Raw genomic sequence first — 18,695 nt, 5'->3', positions numbered from 1 at the left:
CAGGCGTGAGCCACCGCACCTGGCCACATTTTTCACTTTTTAAATTCACCTTTGAAACGAGTAGGCAGGTTGTAAAGAATGGGGAATTTCGTGTCCATTTCTTTTTAGATGAAGAGGTCCAAAGTGGTCAATAATTTTCCCCAGGTCATCTGGAAAGGGCAGAATTGTCTGACTCCAAAGTCTTAAAAAGATATTTACTTAGTGTCACTATTGAATCACATGTAGTTACCCAATGACTTTAAATGTACCTAAGATTATCAAATAATTTGTTCTGATATGAAAATTGAAAATTAAGTGGAACATAGAAGAAAATCTAGTTATGACATTAGACAAGACAGTGACATTAAGTTTAAATCTGGATCGCCAAACACAAGGTAAGTTTCCCTTGAGTTGATCAATTTAAGTTAAATCAAGTCTCTAACTGAATCATACAAAAATGACCAAAAATGTTCACCAAACTTAGGGGCATATGTTTATGATGATCGAACTTGTAGGTTTTGTGGTTCACATGAAAATCCACTTTAGGAAGTCCAAAGAGCCACATCAAAAAGATAGCCATCTTCCAGAGCAGCTAAAATTCAGATACCCCTGTATAATAAAGAACTATTCAGAGACACATATCATGCATTAAGATAAAGAACTGGCCGGGCGTGGTGGCTCGCGCCTGTAATCCCAGCACTTTGGGAGGCTAAGGCGGGTGGATCACCTGAGGTCAGGAGTTCGAGACCAGCCTGACCAATATGGTGACATCCTGTCTCTGCCAAAAATACAAAAACTGACCGGGCTTCATGGCTTGCGCCAGTAATCCCAGCTACTCAGGAGGCTGAGACAGGAGAATTGCTTGAACCCAGGAGCCTGAGGCAGGAGAATGGGGTGAACCCGGGAGGCGGAGCTTGCAGTAAGCCGAGATCGCGCCACTGCACTCCAGCCTGGGTGGCAGAGCGAGATTCTGTCTCAAAACAAAACAAAACAAAAAAAGTGAAAAATTCATTCCATTGTGTTGGGAGTTAGGTTTCTATTGGAAGAGAGGGGAAAAAAACCCCCATCATGTTGGGAGGATTGGTTAATTGAAAAAATATCAATTTAAACGTATCCTCCGCAACAAAATAATTTCACTATACTAAAAACACATAGGAAAGCTATAGGAAATTTTAGATAAATGTTTATCTGCTTTCTAGTTGAAGGAGGAGAATTGTTTAAGCACAGAAGTCATCAAAATTAAAAAGCAAACTACAAACCAGGAAAAGTAACAGAGGGTTAATACACTTAATATATAAAACATGTTGCACTTCACACAATAGCCTTGAAGAAAAATGAGATGGACCTAGCATAATGACATGGTAACAAATCTGAGACTAAAGTAGGTGTCCACAATTAAAACAACAAAACTACGCATTACACTGCTATATAATAAAGAATTTGACTTTCCTTTGTCTGTGGTTCCTGACAGTGAATCTTGGAATTTCCCAATTACTATGACTGTCTTTGTTATTCATGAGCGCCTTGAATCACATCTGAGTATATGCAATGAGATGACACATAGTGGGCCCCTAGATAGCATGGGAGCTGGTCATGCTAGAAAAACCAAACATCTAATTGGGTTGGGGCTTTGAGCCAATGATATCAACCCAGCCTTCAGTCCTCCAGGAAAGACAGGAGGACTGAAGAATGAGTTCAGTCATGGGCCAATGATTCAATCAATCATGCCTATGTAATAAAACCCCCATGAAAACTCTGGACATGGTGAATACATTGATATGAAAAGTGAATAACACGTCCTGATTCTACAAGGAGAGGGCACAGAGGTTCTGCATTCAGGACCCTCACAGACCTCAACTTATGTATCTGTTCATTTGGTCATTTCTGGTTTGTATCCTTTCTAATAAAACTGTGGTTTTAAGTATAGCACTTTGCTGAGTTCTGTGAGTTGTTCTAGCAAATTATCAAACCTAAAAGGGGATGTGAGAACCTCTCAGATTTGTAGTCAGTTGAAAGCACAGGTGGAGCTGGGCACGTTGGCTCACGCCTGTAATCCCAGCACCAGTACTTTGGGAGGCCAGCAGATCACCTGAGGTCAGGAGTGCAGAGACCAGCCTGGCCAACACGGCGAAACACCATCTCTACTAAAAAATACAAAAATTAGCTGGGTGTGGTGGCACATGCCTGTAATCCCAGCACTTTGGGAGGCCAAGGTGAGTGGATAACCTGAGATTGGGAGTTCAAGACCAGCCTGGCCAACACGGTGAAACCTCGTCACTACCAATAATATAAAAATTAGCCAGGTGTGGTGGTGGGCGCCTGTAATTCCAGCTACTTGGGAGGCTGAGGCAGGAGAATTGTTTGAACCTGGGAGGCAGAGGTTGCAGTGAGCCGAGATCGTGCCATTGCACATTAGCCTGGGTGACAAGAGCAAAACTCCATCTCCAAAAAAAAAAAACAATTTAAAAGTGGGTGAGCTATGATGCTGGTTGTGGTTAAAAAAAAAAGAATAAAAAACAAATAAGAAAACAAAAATAAAAGTAGGCGAGGCTGGGCACGATGGCTCGTGCCTGTAATCCCAGCACTGTGGGAGGCCAAGGTAGGTGGATTGCTTGAGCCCAGGAGTTTGAGACTAGCCTGGGTAACATGGTGAAACTCCATCTCTACAAAAAATTAGCCAGGCATGGTGTGCATGACTGTAATCCCATCTACTAGGGAGGCTGAGGTAGGAGGATTACTTGAGCCTGGGAGGCGGAGGTTACAGTGACCTGAGATCACACCACTGCACTCCAGCCTGGGTGATAGAGCAAGACCCGGTCTTTTCTTTTTTTTAAAAAAAAGGTGGGCAAAAGATTCAGACACATCAATAAAGAAGATACAGAGATAGAGATGGCAAATACAACACGAAAAGATGCTCAGTAGTGGTCAGTTATTAGAGAAATGGAAATTAAAACCACAGTAAGATACTACTACCCACCTATTAAAATCTCTAAAACCTAAAAACTGTTCATAACAAGTGTTGGCTAGGATATAGAGAACCTGGAACTTTCATACACTGTCGGTGGGAATATAAATTGTCACAATCACTTTGGAAAATCATTTGGCAGTTTGTTAAAAAGTTAAATATATACCTAACATATGACTCAGGTATTCTACTCCTAGATATTTGCCCAAGAGAAATGAAAGCATAAGTTTATACAAAGACTTGTACACAGATATTCATGGAAACTTTATTCATAATAGCCTAGAACTATTAATGTCTATCATCAAAAGAATAAACAAATTATGATATATTCATAAAATGTAATACTACTCAGCAGCAAATAAATGATTTATTCATAAATGCTACAATATGGACAAATTACAAAATTACTATGCTGAGTGACAAAAGCCAGACCAAAAAAGGATCATACTATATACTATATGATTTCATTTGTAGCAAACTGATCTTAAAGAAAGCAGATCAGTGGTCTGGTGATGGTGGGGTCAGGGGCAAGGAGGATTAAGAAAGAATGGATCACAAAAAGGTACTATGAAACTTTGAGAGTGATGAATATGTTCATTACCTTGCTTATGGTGATGACTTCGTGGCTGTATACATATGCCAAAACTTATCAGATTGGGTATTTTAATATGTACAGTTTATTGTATTTCAATTATACCTCAAGATATTTAAAAATAAAATCCCTCCTGGTACATGATTCACACTCTGTACTCTGGGTTTTAGTATTCTTATACGCATATCACATTACCAAAGGTTTTCCATATTAACCATACAAATTATTTATTTTTCTCAGGAATCACTTTAGCATCCATTAATAAATGAGTTTTTTCTATTCCCAAAGTTTTAAGAATTCAGTCAGTAATGAATACTTGTATTATTCAACAGTAAAATTCATAGATAACATGTATGTGGCAAAAGTATACTAAGGCTTTGTCCTTATGACTAAGTTAATTAAGTAGAAAGATAGATTTTTAGATATTAAAACAGTGTATCATTTAAAATGTTTGATGTCTAAGCCAGCTGATGGAGAAGAGCCAATGCAGTATCCCTTCTGGAGAGATTAAGATTTCCAAGGTGCTCAAAAACAGGTACAGAGTGGAAAAAAGTTTTAAAAAAAGCAAAGAGGGAAAAATTAATAATCCCTTCACTTTTGATCACATACTTTGTCATTACTCCTAAAATATAAAGCTGTACTTGAAAATGTCATGGTGCCAAAACATGGCGGGGGCGGGGGGGGGAGGCGGAAATAATTACTTATTACACACATTGTTTTAAAATGTTGATGCTTGGCTGAGTTGCAGGGTATTAAATGCATATATATCTCCCCAAAACGTAATGCTAACAGGAGTTACTGGTAGTTATGCTTAAAACTTTCAGCTTCCAAACTGGACATAAATCTCTGGCCAAAATTCTCAGGTATTCAAGTGTTTATTCAGCATCTTCAAGATGAACAAAATTGCCACTATCTCTAAGAAAAATATAAAAAGAAAACTAACAAGTATAAGAAAAAAAAAAGGATTTTTAATGAAAAAAATACATGATAACAAGGACACTATACATCAAGTTGCTATATATATATACATATGCACACACATTTTTTAAACCTCTTTTTTTTAAACCTGGTACAAGTTAAACAACATCTTTCTAATACCCACATGATTAAGTATGTATTCTGACAGGATATAAAGAAGATGAAACACAAGCTGGTGGGCCTCAGAATTAGAAACTCTAATGCAGGACCAGATCCCAAAAGCTGTTTTCTATCACTTTTGTGACATTTAGGAAACATTTACCTTGCATAAGATATAAAAGCTTTTCCTTTTAAGTCTACTAATTGTTTGTACAGAAAATCACTATTGAGGGAAAGATCCACCATGGCTGTGTTTATCTATAATTCACTGTAGTATATACAAAGTTCACTTGGAAGTTGGGAATGTGAAAACTATAATGAATAAATAAGCTGAGCTGTAATTGTGAATTTCTTACTGCTAATTTTGAATGTCCAACTCACACCTACAGATATTACACCTTACAATACATGACACACACAAAAAACATGTCAAACTTTGCTGTAGAGCTGTTAGAGAAAGCCAATATAGATACTGAAAATTTTAGGAGCTTGTATTTAATACTCTATACATTTCAAAATAATTAAACATTTTAAGTATGTAAACATAGTTTTCAAAAAGTGATGCTGAGCACCTTTAAACACAATACTGATACACTGTGACTAAACATGCATTTAGATGACAATGGATTTTTAAAATCTCATTTAAAAATTATTTTTAAAGAGCTACTCATTGAAATACTTACATGAAAATATTGATAGCTCCAGTTTCTACCTAAAAACCAAAAGAGTATATAATTAGGGATTTAAACTTTTCTTCATGCTCTTGGTTTTTGTGGGGTTTTGTTTTTTGGTTTATTTGTGGGAAAGTTGCTCTGTAACTTTCTGTCTGATTAAAAAACAGTATCAGAAGAGACATTCACATAGAATGAAGTGAGAAAAATATTATTTTTCTAACTATACCAAAGTTTGAGTCCTCTGGCACGTCTCATCCTCACAGGTAACTGACTAGAATTTGTGTATTAACAAGCACTTCTCCTTAGCAGCTCAACATCAAAAAAGAAAGGAATGCCTCCAAAAGACTGAGTTCAATTGGTGAAATAGCTAATAATAAACCATTACCACTATTATCACTATTGAGAGGTAAAGATTTATTATTTAGAATCTTGAAAGAAAAGGATTCCATAAAAACTAAAAACAACAAATGAAAAGAATATTACCTACAGTGCAACACTAAACTATAAATTAATTTGGACTTATTCCTTTTATATACACACAGACTAAGAGAAATCTGGATTTGAGGTAATTAAGAGTTGTGTTTAACTTAGCGTAACATAATCAAATTTGGCAACCTGCCTGTATAAAATGCCAACATCAAATATTTTCAATTCATAGGAAAAAGAAAAGTAATTTTTATTAAAAACCATACATAACTAAATATTAGCTTTGCATTAAAAAGGGTATAAATAATAAACTTTACATTAAATAAAATATAAATCTAAAGAGCAACGAATATTAGAATTCCACCTACCTCTACTATAACAGTACTTTATATTTAGATACATGTCATGTACCTGAAACAAAATCAATTAAGAATGGGAGGCTGGACTTAGAAAAGCCAAAAGTGACTCATATTCATGTAAAGTATTAAGGTTAAATTTGATATTATATTGTGCATGCTTTGAATATTAAACATTGATATCCATTTAAAATCTTTATTTTTAAAATATAAAATATACCCACAAATGGTCTCTGGAGAAACAAAAGCCTTTAGGTTAATTTCCTGAAATTATAGTTGATATTTCTAGTTTACCAATCTTTTTTTTTTTTTTTTGAGATGGAGTTTCTCTCTTGTTGCCCAGGCTGGAGTGCAATGGCGCGATTTTGGCTCATTGCAACCTCCGCCTCCAGTGTTCAAGCGATTCTCCTGCCTTAGCCTCCCAAGTAGCTGGGATTACAGGCGCCCACCACCACACCCAGTTAATTTTTGTATTTTTAGTAGAAATGGGGTTTCACCGTGTTGGCCAGGCTGGTCTTGAACTCCTGACCTCAGGTGGTCTACCCACCTAGGCCTCCCAAAGTGCTGTGATTACAGGCATGAGCCACCATGTCCAGCCTAGTACCAATCTTTAGACAACAGATGCTTATAATGAATATACTGCTTAGTACTTATTTGGTATTTGAAGTTAATATACTTACTTAACAAAGAAAATATCCCAGATCAGATGTTTTAAAGTTTTAAATATAAACTAAATTTTAAACTATAAATACTTACCTTAAAATACTAGAAATCCTAATACCCCATCAATTCAGTAAGAGCTCTGGCATAGAAAAATGTAACTACAAATCAAATTATTTTTTAACCAGCGCTGGATCTTCATTACAAAATAAGGGGGAAAAAAAATCCTCTGCTGTCATCAAAAAGTTTCCCAAATTATCTGTAAACACCAAGGAATTCTATTATTCTTTTTTCAATTCTCTCAATTTCTACATCTTTCTACCTATAGTATTTTACTTCCAATTTAGCACAAAGCCATGCTACATATGTTGATTTCTGTTGCTTATCTGATTAATTCAAGTAAAAATCCTCAGTACTTACCAAGACACTTTAAATTTCTATTGGATAACCACTAATATACTATTGGTTTGTAGTTAAAAGTACAAAAATTAGAAGGGAAGTGGCTAAAATGCAACTGCACAGTCTCTGCAGATATAGCTGCTGGACTTTGTGTTATGATGTAAAACCGAATACTTCATCTTTCTTAATGAGATAGATTATAAACATTTTCTTACCTGTCTGGCAATTAAAAATTTCTTCACAACTTTAAAGAGAGAACAAGTTTCTTCAGAACTTAAAAAAATTCATGATATACATACACACATACAAACATACATTCACACAATGGTGCTGTTGCTGTTGATCTTTTCTGTTTTGTAAGAACCAAAATTGAGTATTTCCAAGGATAAGTTAACTAAACTATTTGTGTCCAGACTGTATTACTGTGGATAAGTTCAAAAGAGCTTTTGAAATACTGGCCTTATTAGATAATCAAAGAGCATAAAAATTATACAAAATAAGAAGAGTAAAACATCTCTTAAGGAAGGTAAAAATATGGAACTGGCAACAAATACATCAGTTTTAAATAAAAGCTTCTCATCAAACTGGTCTTCAGTCCAATTATCTCAATGCCACGCTTTGACTATATTCACCTTCTTTTCTAAGACATCAGAAGTCACCAGAGTTGTAAATTCTGAAAAGCTTCAATAATTTATATAGCAGATAATTTCTTATAGTCCACAATTTTTTTTTGCTTCCATAGACAATGCTGGTTCTTTGGGTTCTTGCTTAACTTGGTTCACAGAAATGGTACCTTCTGGATTTTCTTCAACTTTAAAAACAAACAGAAAAATCCTAAAAGTTAATATATTTCATGACACTGGAAGAGAGGGGAAAATATTTTATATTCTAAAAATAACTTCTGTGAAAACTTTTTTCAAAGCAAACTGCAAATCTTTTCCCACAAAAGTGCCCACTCCAGAACAATTTGTGTGCAAAGAAGTAACAGATAAAGTAGGAGTTAACAGAGTTTACCTCTATGTTGACAGAGATTAGTAATAAAGTGAAGGTAACAAGGTCTTAGGTTAAACCTAAATGCCCAAGTCTTACTAGTTCCCTTTCAACTCAACATTTACTTTGTAATTCCAAATCTTCCTTTCAGCCAGGTGCAGTGGCTCACTCCTGTAATCCCAGCACTTTGGGAGGCTGAGGTGGGAGGACTGCTTGAGCCCAGGAGTTCGAGACCAGCCTGGGCAACATAGTGAGCCCCCATCCCTTTAAAAAATAAATAAATAAATAAATAAATAATTTGCCCATTATGGTGGCATGTGCCTATGGTTCCAGCTACTTGGGAAGCTGAGGTGGAAAGATCGCTTGAATCAAGGAGATCAAGGCTGCAGTGACCTGTGACTGCATCATTGCACTCCAGCCTGGGTGACACAATGAGACTCTGTCTCAAAACAACAAAAAAACAAAAATGAAAATCTTCCTTTTAACCTTTATATATGCGTACTTCATTTCACTCTTCTTTGTGTATGTGTGCATATATCAATTCTTCCATAATAACCTTTGCATGAAAATAGTTTTCCTTGTTTAATTTTTTCCTATTTTTTTTTCATGTACTCTAAAATGACCTTCCCGGTTTCACATTACCACAGATTTTCCATGGAAAACAGGTAATTAGGGAACAGTAATTTCTACGGCATTAAATAATTAGAAATAAGGAGAAGAAAAAAATTTAAGCTTAAAAGTTCTAAAACTCAGGCTAATGAAATCTCCTCCTTCTCTCTCATAATTTTGCTTCACTTATATAATATCAGAGACCCACTGGGAAGAAATAATAGTTTTATTTATAGTATAATACAGTGTTGATAATCCACAAAGGTTACAACAATAACATCATAAATTGATTTCAACTTACTAAGAGCTGAGTGGTTGTCTATAATCTGTATTGGAATAGTCTGCACATCTCCCAACAGAATTCGATGAACAGTTCCTTCCAGATTCCCTGTATCCTCAACACCTCCAACTTCTACCAGCTGGTCCATTGCAACTAGATTTTGATCTGGTTCTGGAAGGTTACCCATGGTGGAGGCAGTACCATTGTTTTGGGTTAGGCATGTATCTCTTTGAAGGCTATGACTTTGACCAAGCAGTAGAGAATTATTATTCATTACAGCACTTCCTATTGGATCCAGAAGTCCTGAAGGACTAGAGGATGGCTGGTTATTTACTGATATCAGAGCTGGTGATTCATCAGGAGAGGTGAACCTTGGTTGTAACTGCAAACCCTTTTAAACCAAAAAGAGTTATATCAAAATGTTTGAATTTACCATGTATGATATTCTCATAGGATATACTATTCTTTTGACAAAAAATCCAAACAAATAAAAAGAGTATGGTTACAAATAAATATTAAATGAAGAAAGAAACAAGAATCAAGGGAAAAGTAGTACAACTAAATTTATTGCATTCATAGTCAACCTTAAACTTTTAAAAAACATACTGTTTGAGTTATCTTAAATCAAGAAACAAAAAGATCAGGAAATTAACAATGAAAACATATTTGATCATTATTATAATTCTGTAACAATTCTCTAAAATCCCTAGAAGAAGAGGTGAAGTGAGGAATAAAGAGAAGGACCTCAAATCTGGATATTTTACTGGATACCTACCTGCAGTTGTGTAAATATTTTGGGCTGAAATGAGGAGAGTGAGGAGAGCAAGTGGGTTGGCTCAGGAGACAAAGAACCCCCTGTCTGATTTGTTTCCACTTTGGTGGTAATTGATTCTCCTGGTGAATTTCCTAAATTATATTAAAGAAACTATTAAAACAAAATAATTTTTATGGCTTCTCTGAAGTCATAAAAATACTTTATTACAACCCTTTCTATCAGAACTAAAATAGGAACTAATTTCAAAGTTGCAAAGGACTTCAGTAAGTCATCTAGCCCAAGGGTCCCTGACCCTACCAGTCTGTACCTTGTTAGGAACTGGGCTGCACAGCAGGAGGTGAGCATGGGGCAAGCAAGCCTCACTGCGTGAGCTCTACCTCATGTTAGATCAGCAGAGGCATTAGATTCTAGGATCTAAGTTGCATGCTCCTTATGAGAATCTAATGCCTGATGATCAGAAGTGGAAGAGTTTCATCCCAAAACCATCCCCCCAACTCTCCACCCTGGGTCTGTGGAAAAATTGTGTTCCACAAAACCGGTCCTTGATGCCAAAAAGGCTGGGGACTGCTGATGTAGCCCACTATTTGCAGAACCTGGCAGATAATGAGAATCTCTAAGGGATGTTTAAGAAAATATAGATTCCTAGGTTTAACCTCCATTAATTTTAATTTGGTAGATCTAGAATGGGATTCTCCCTCCATATCCATGGGAGACTGGTTACAGGACCTCCGCCAGAAATAAAAATCTGCAGATGCTCAGTTCCTGATATAAAATGGCATAGTATTTGCATATAATCTAAGCATATCCTCCCACAAACTTTAAATCCTCTCTGGATTACCTATAATACACAATACAAGGTAGAAGTCCTCCAATATACTTTATATCATCTCTAGATTATAAGAAGGAAAAAATATATGTACATGTTTGGTACACATCCAATTAAAAATACATTTTTTATCAGTGGTTTGTTGAAGCCATGGATACAGAACCCATAGATACAGAGGCACAACTATATATACATATTTTTTTTACCTTGAAATACACTATATCTGTAACTCGAATCTAGTCTGTTCTCTGTACTATAATGCTGGACTATACTAAGCTTCTCTAGATGTGTGAAATCTAAGGAGCTTCTCAATTAACATCAAACTTAATTCACCTTTTGTAGCCCTAGTAACTAGGACAATACCTGGAAAAATTGGTCTTTAATGATAACAGCATTAAATTTATTTCAATAACTCATTTTGGTATAAATGAATAAAAATTAAAACTGTTTTCTTAATATCTCAAATTTAAACTAATTGTTGGGAATGTGAATCATTCTCATGTAATTCTTATATGTTAACTCACATATATTCATCTCTTTAAGTCAATGAAGAACTAATTATCAGCCAGGTGAAGTGGCTCACGTTTGTAATCTCAGCTCTTTGGGAGGCCGGGGCAGATGGATAACTTGAGACCAGGAATTTGAGACCAGCCTGGGCAGCATGGTGAAACCTTGTCTCCAGTAAAAATACACAAATTAGCCGGGTGTGGTGGCATGTGCCTGTAGTCCCAGTTACTTGGGGGGCTAAGGTGGGAGGATCGCTGGAGCACGGGAGGCAGAGGGTACAATGAGCCAAGATCGTCCCACTGCACTCAAGTATGGGTGACAGAGTGAAATCCTTTCTCAAAACAGAAAAAGAAAACCTAATTATCAATGAATATTTATTGCTTCCATACTAATTTTAAAATGGCCATAGTATCAGAGAAGAATGGATTTAAGTACTAGCTTTCTGTGTGACCTTCAATATGCTATATAACTCAGTTTCTTTTCTTTCTTTCTTTTTTTTTTTTTTTTTTGAGACAGACTCGCTCTGTTGCCCAGGCTGGAGTGCAGTGGCACAATCTCGGCTCATTGCAACCTCTGCTTCCCGGGTTCAAGCGATTCTCTTGCCTCAGCCTCCTGAGTAGCTGGGACTACAGGCATGTGACACCATGCCCAGCTAATTTTTATATTTTTAGTAGAGACAGGGTTTCACCATGCTGACCAGGCTAGTCTTGAACTCCTGACCTCAGGTGATCCACCTACCTTGGCCTCCCAAAGTGCTGGGATTACAGGCGTGAGTCACTGCATCCATCCTATAACTCAGTTTCTAAACTTTAGCTTCCTCATCTGTAAAATCAGCATAAGAGTCCTTTCTCAATGGACCACTGAGAGGACTAAATAGCACTCAAGCATTTCTTGGCTTCTTCATTATTAATGTCCTTTTACTTCACTACTGTAGTCACCCACCACTATCATCATACTCTGGATGATCCTACCTCTAACATCTGAAGTTCAAACAGCTCATTCTCTGATCACAACCTCTTATTTTTTTATTTTTATTGTGTTTTCGAGATGGAGTCTTGCTCTGCTATCCAGGCTGGAGTGCAGTGGCGTGATCTCGGCTCACTGCAACCTCCACCTCCCGGGTTCAAGCGATTCCCCTGCCTCAGCCTCCTGAGTAGCTGGGATTACAGGCATGTGCCACCATGCCCAGCTAATTTTTATATTTTTAGTAGAGACGAGGTTTCACCATGTTGGCCAGGCTGGTCTCAAACTCCTGACCCCAAATGATCTGCCTACCTTGGCCTTCCAAAGTTCTGAGATTACAGGTGGGAGCCACTGTGCCCAGCTACAATCTCTTATTCTTCCAGAGATTTTGCTCAGGCACTTCACTACAATTGTTCTTCAACCTCATGTGAACCTCCAGTCAATTAATCCCTCAGTTTTCTTCAGATCCATCAACCTCTTTCTTAATAAAATTCTTTCCCCATCCAGCCTACAGTCCTAGGTCTATAATTTCAGTTACTCTTTCACAAGTACCTAAACTCTCTTGCCTCTCTGTCCTTTGGTCATATCCCTCAAGTAAAACCCTAACTCTGCATAAAAATGGCTTTCCTTCCCAATACATGGGAAACTGAATGCCACTGAAAAAGAAACTCACTAATTCTACTAATACCAATTCTTTATTAACTTTGATTGGACCTTCACCTGTATCTGGCAATGTTTTACTCTCTATCCAGGATAGTTTCTAATTTGCATTTCCCTCAAATCCATGCCACCCTTCTTCAAACCTTTCCTTATCCTTAGCACTCTTACAGAGAAAAGGGAAGCCAACAGAAGTTTCAACTTCCCATCACCATCTTCATCTATCTTTTCAGTTCTCTACTCTCTTAAAATACCTTCCCTCAACCCCATTTGCCATCGCAAAATTCCTGAAAAAGTGGCGCACTTTTTAAGGAGTCCCTACTCCTTCTTCATCTCCCATTCACCCTTCAATCACCCCAATATGGCTTCCTCCCAATCCACTCCACTGAAATGGCTCAGATACTCAGCTTTACAAACCTAGTAAGTCCTTTATTCTCTCTCCTGCCCTACCAATGCTCTATTCTTTCACCAGTGTTGCTGAGCTCAGTAAATGCTATCAGTCAGTTGCTCATTATAGAAATTCAGAGGTTTGGTCAGGCGCAGTGGCTCACGCCTGTAATCCCAGCACTTTGGGAGGCCAAGGTGGGTGGATCACCTGAGGTCAGGAGTTTGAGATCAGATTGGGCAGCATGCCGAAACCCCATCTTGACTAAAAATACAAAAATTAGCCAGGTATGGTGGTGTGTGCCTGTGATCCCAGCTACTTGGGAGGCTGAGGCTGGAGAATCACTTGAACCTGGGAGGCGGAGGTTTCAGTGAGCCGAGATTGCACCACTTCACTTCAGCCTGGGTGACAGAGTGACACTCTGTCTCAAAAACAAAAAAAGAAATTCAGAGGTTTAACTTTATATAGGGGGTGAAGTTACAAATGTACTTAAAACAAAAGAGTTTACAATTTGAGTACTAAGAGGAGTTTGCCATGCAGAAGAAAAAAGACATTTCCAGAAGAGAGAACAAATGCAAAAGGGTGGAAATAAGTTTGGAATATTGAAAGGGCACAGCAGTAAGAACACAGGAGAAAAAATAACCATAAAAAATGGACCATAGTTCCCGGATCAGGGCATCTTAGGGTTATGACTACTGGAATTAGCCAGACTTATAGTGAATTAGCTACAGTTAACTGTGCTAGTTATCAGCTTCAAAATTTCAGTCATAAAAAAGCATTAAAAGCAAAGTATAAGAGGAAATTAAAATAGCAGGAAGTATGTTGATAAACCATAACAAAGCTGCTCCTACGTCTTTGGATCCTGGTTTCCTTATCTATAAATCTGATTAGATGACATAGTATCTTAAGTTCCTTCCAGTTAAACACCGTTTGAATTTATATTTTAAACGTATTCAAGAAAACCTACCTTCTGCAAATGTAACCGTCACGGTCTCTTTGAGAATATTCCCACTGTCCGTAGTCCATTGAAGCTGAAATGGAAACATTTATTTCAGTAAAAATAAAGCTCTTATATTGAAAAATATCTTAAGACGTCATTACAACTGTCGCATTTTATTCACAGTATGTGATTTATTCTGCTACTCTCTTCACTTGTTCACATTCTCCAAGCACAAGTATACTTTACTATACAAATATATTAAATTCCTGAGTTTAGATAGCAGGAATTTAGACAAGTGTAGATGACAAGGATTACTTCTAACATTTAGATAGTGAATAATTAAGAGTTATTGGGCTGGGTACAGTGGGTCACGCCCATAAGGCTTGGGAAGCCAAGGCTAGAGAAGTGCTTGAGGCCAGGAGTTTGAGATCAGCCTGGGCAACGAAGTGAGACTCAGTCTCTACAAAAAATTAAAAAATTAGCTAGGTGTGATGGCTGGTGCCCGTAGCTCCAGCTGACAGGAGTCTAAGGTGGGAGGACTGCTTGAGTCTTGGAGGTCGTGGCTGCAGTGAGCCATGATTGTGTGAGCGCACTCTGGCTGGGCGACAGTGAAACTCTATCTTAAAAAAAAAAAAAAGAAAAAAGACAAAGAGTTATAGATTGCAAGAAACAGTTTTGGCTTTTAAAATATCCATATTTTTTCAGATACTGCATTTGGATAACAGAAGTTAGGAGAGCAAAAGATATTGCACCTCAGGCCGGGCGCGGTGGCTCAAGCCTGTAATCCCAGCACTTTGGGAGGCCGAGACGGGCGGATCACGAGGTCAGGAGATCGAGACCATCCTGGTTAACACGGTGAAACCCCGTCTCTACTAAAAAAATACAAAAAATTAGCCGGGCGCTGTGGTGGGCGCCTGTAGTCCCAGCTACTCGGGAGGCTGAGGCAGGAGAATGGCGTGAACCCGGGAGGCAGAGCTTGCAGTGAGCTGAGATCCGGCCACTGCACTCCAGCCCGGGCGACAGAGCGAGACTCTGTCTCAAAAAAAAAAAAAAAAAAAAGATATTGCACCTCAGATTTAATGGCATAATCACTGGCTGTATTGTAATTAGTTGTTTCTGGGTAATTAACATCTTCAGAGTAGGCAAAGTTTTCATAGAAATGACTAATATTCAGGGAGAAACTACCATATCAAACTATGAGTTAAGGTCAGGCTCGGTGGCTCATGCCTGTAATCCTAACACTCTGAGAGGCCGAGGAGGGCAAATCACGTGAGATCAGGAGTTCAAGACCAGCCTGGCCAACACGGTGCAACCTGTCTCTAATAAAAACAAAAAATCAGCTGGTCATGGTGGCTAAAACCTGTAATCCCAGCTACTTGTGAGGCTGAGGCAGGAGAATCGCTTGAACCTGGGAGATGGAGGTTGCAATAAGCCAGGATCATGCCACTGCAATCCAGCCTGAGCAAGAGAGAGAGACTCTGTCTCAAAAAAAAATAAAAAATAAAAAAATAAGTATGAGTTCAACTGATATCCACAGATGACATAAGGAATCAACGTTATCACTTTGGGCAATCAGGTATGAACAACTGGATGGATGGATGGATGGATGGATGGATATTTAGTTATTTATTGAGATGGAGTTTTGCTGTTGTCACCCAGGCTGGAGTGTGATGGCATGATCTCGGCTCACTGCAACTTCTGCCTCCCGGATTCAAGTGATTCTCCTGCCTCACTCTCCTGAGTAGCTGGGACTATAGGCACCTGCCACCACGTCCAGCTAATTTTTGTATTTTTGGTAGAAATTTAGTTTCACTGTGTTGGCCAGGCTGGTCTCGAACTCCTGATCTCAGGTGTTCCACCTGCCTCAGCCTCCTAAAGTGCTAGGATTATAGGCACGAGCCAATGCACCCGGCCCAAACAACTGTATTTAAATTTGCCCATTTATTAAAAAAGGGAGGGGAAATATATACATAGTACTCAATAAATGTCTGTTAAATTAGTAAGAATAATTTTTACAGAGAAAATACATGTTGATTTTAAAATAAAGATTAGTGGTTTTCTGTTGTTGTTGTTTTTGAGATGAAGTCTCACTCAGTCTCCCAGGCTGGAGTGCAGTGGTGCTATCTCAGCTTACTGCAACCTCTGCCTCCCAGGTTCAAGCGATTCTCCTACCTCACCCTCCCAAGTAGCTGGGATTACAGACACGCACCACCACACCCAGCTAATTTTTTTTTGTTTTTTAAGATGGAGTCTCACTCTGTTGCCCAGGCTGGAGTAAAGTGGTGTGATCTCGGCTCACTGCAAGCTCTGACTCCCGGGTTCACGCCACTCTCCTGCCTCAGCCTCCCAAGTAGCTGGGACTACAGGCGCCCGCCACCATGCCCGGCTAATTTTTTGTATTTTTAGTAAAGATGTGTTAGCCAGGATGGTCTTGATCTTCTGACCTTGTGATCTGCCCACCTCGGCCTCTCAAAGTGCTGGGATTACAGCCGTGACCCACTGCGCCCAGCCACACCCAGCTAATTTTTGTATTTTTAGTAGAGACGGGGTTTTGCCATGTTGGTCAGGCTGGTCTCGAACTCCTGACCTCAGGTGATCTGCCAGCCTCGGCCTCCCACAGTGCTGGGATTACAGGCACGAGCCACTGTGCCTGGGTAGTGTTTTTATTATAGAGTTGGAATTCACTGATTTTTCTTCTTGTGAAAGTAATAAAAAACTTTTAGTCATTTTCTAAACATTCAGAGTATTTACATTTTAAGAAAAAGATGCTATACATATATATACATTTTTGAGACAGAGTCTCGCTGAGTCTCCCAGGCTGGAGTACGGTGGTGCAATCTTGGCTCACTGCAACCTCCACCTCCTGAGTTCAAGTGATTTTCCTGCCTTAGCCTGCTGAGTAGCTAGGATTACAAGCGCCCACCACCAGGCCCAGCTAATCTTTGTATTTTTAGTGGAGATGGGGTTTCACCGTGTTGGCCAGGCTGATCTCAAACTCCTGACCTCAGGCGATCCACCCGTCTTGGCCTCCCGAAGTATTGGGATTACAGGCATGAGCTACCACACCTAGGCTATTATATTTTCTTATACTGCAGTTATTCAGATGGCCTAACAGTAGCCATTCTTATTAGACTAAATATTAACAGAAGCTGAGAAACTCTGTAATAAGGAATTATGGTTGTAATCATACCGTTGCCGGAATAATCTCTGAGTTATATACCATATCTCCATTTCTCAAGGATTTCTGTACCTCATGGATGTGATTTTTTAGATCATTTACAGTTGGAAAAAAAGATAAATTATGTCTTTCAGGTACCTCATCGGGTTTGAACAGTTCCCTTTCCACAAATTTTCTGTAAAGAATACAAAATGGAATAAAGACATAAACTATTTAGCAATATGCCTTTAGATTCAAAGAGATAAAGGTTCTCTTTCAGTATAAACCTCTATGAAGTATGGTTTATACCTCTGTAAGTAATTTATATTTTCCTACTTAAAATTTTCCCATACAACACAGAATTATTGTAGACTACAGAAACGTAATATTTTCATTGGTAAACATCTAAATATATTAGAGTGAGTTTTGTTATTATTAATTTTTTTGAGATGGAGTCTCGCTCTGTTGCTCAGGCTACAGTGCAGTGGCGTGATCTCGGCTCAACTGCAACCTCTGCCTCCTGGGTTCAAGCGATTCTCCTGCCTCAGCCTCCCGAGTAGCTGGGACTACAGGAGTGTGCCACCACGCCCGACTAATTTTTTGTATTTTTAGTAGAGACCGGGTTTCACTATGTTGGCCAGGCTGGTCTCGATCTCCTGACCTCGCAATCCACCTGCCCTGGCCTCCCAAAGTGCTGGGATTACAGGCATGAGCCACCACGCCCGGCTGAGCTTTGATATTTTTATGAATTTAAAGAAACCACTATTTTCAGTTTAAGTATAATGTTTTTAATGATTACTATGTCAGGCACTGTATGGAACACTTGACATCAAATATCTCCTTTAACCCTTAATGATCAACGACATAGGTACAATTATCATTCCCACTTTACAGATGATAGAACTGAGTACTGTAGAAGTGAAATAATTTGCCCAAAATCATACACCTACCTAGTAAATAAGAGCTTGGGCCTATACCCAGGTTATGTGCGTAAACATCATGTTACATTGCTTCCAAAAGCATCAATTAACATTATATGAAATATGATGGGCTTGAATTTTACACGGAGACAAAAGAAGATAGAAATAGAAGGCAGCACTGTTATTTAATTGTATTAAAAAATCAATACATAAAAGAAATGATAAAATTTAACATATATATGCTTATTACATTTGGTGGACCAAATCACAGAACTGTATTATACTTCCTTTCTTAAGATTCAGGTTTAGTAAATAGTGAATGGCTTTACCAAATTTTTGCCTTATGCTAATGATGCCCCAATGGAAATAAATATAAAACATCTAAGAAAACTGCTAAATAGAAAAGTCATGTATTAATTAGGAAATAATTCTAGGAATTACAGTAAGTTCTCAGTTAACATCATTGTTAGGTTCCTGGAAACTGAGACCTTAAGTGAAAGGACACAACAAAACCAAATTACTTTCTCCAATGCTGTAAGAAAACAACACTGAATCAGG

The 18,695-nt window shown here is 38.2% G+C and overlaps 1 protein-coding gene across 22 annotated transcripts in view; it reads right to left on the bottom strand.

The window, feature by feature from the left end:
• Positions 1-4,395: 4,395 nt before the first annotated feature.
• CARF (calcium responsive transcription factor) overlaps positions 4,396-18,695 on the bottom strand; it is an 87,670-nt gene continuing 73,370 nt past the window's right edge. For 12 of the 22 annotated variants that reach the window (XM_074009773.1, XM_074009776.1, XM_065525892.2 and 9 more), the window contains 5 exons: positions 17,251-17,413; positions 14,088-14,151; positions 9,783-9,913; positions 9,029-9,398; positions 6,535-7,939 (listed from right to left, as the gene is read on the bottom strand). In XM_074009773.1, coding sequence (XP_073865874.1) covers positions 7,839-7,939; positions 9,029-9,398; positions 9,783-9,913; positions 14,088-14,151; positions 17,251-17,413 — 829 coding nt within the window. In that variant the 3' untranslated portion in view covers positions 6,535-7,838. Of the gene's footprint in view, positions 5,326-6,081; positions 6,125-6,534; positions 7,940-9,028; positions 9,399-9,782; positions 9,914-14,087; positions 14,152-17,250; positions 17,414-18,167; positions 18,269-18,695 lie in introns of those variants that run through there. The other 10 variants (XM_074009778.1, XM_065525894.2, XM_074009777.1 and 7 more) reach the window with 5 other exon arrangements.

The sequence above is a fragment of the Macaca fascicularis genome, chromosome 12 (genome assembly GCF_037993035.2).
Source record: "Macaca fascicularis isolate 582-1 chromosome 12, T2T-MFA8v1.1".
NCBI classification, from domain to species: Eukaryota; Metazoa; Chordata; class Mammalia; order Primates; family Cercopithecidae; genus Macaca; species Macaca fascicularis.
Note: the sequence above shows the minus strand (reverse complement) of the source record. Positions and strands in the feature narration are given on the sequence as shown.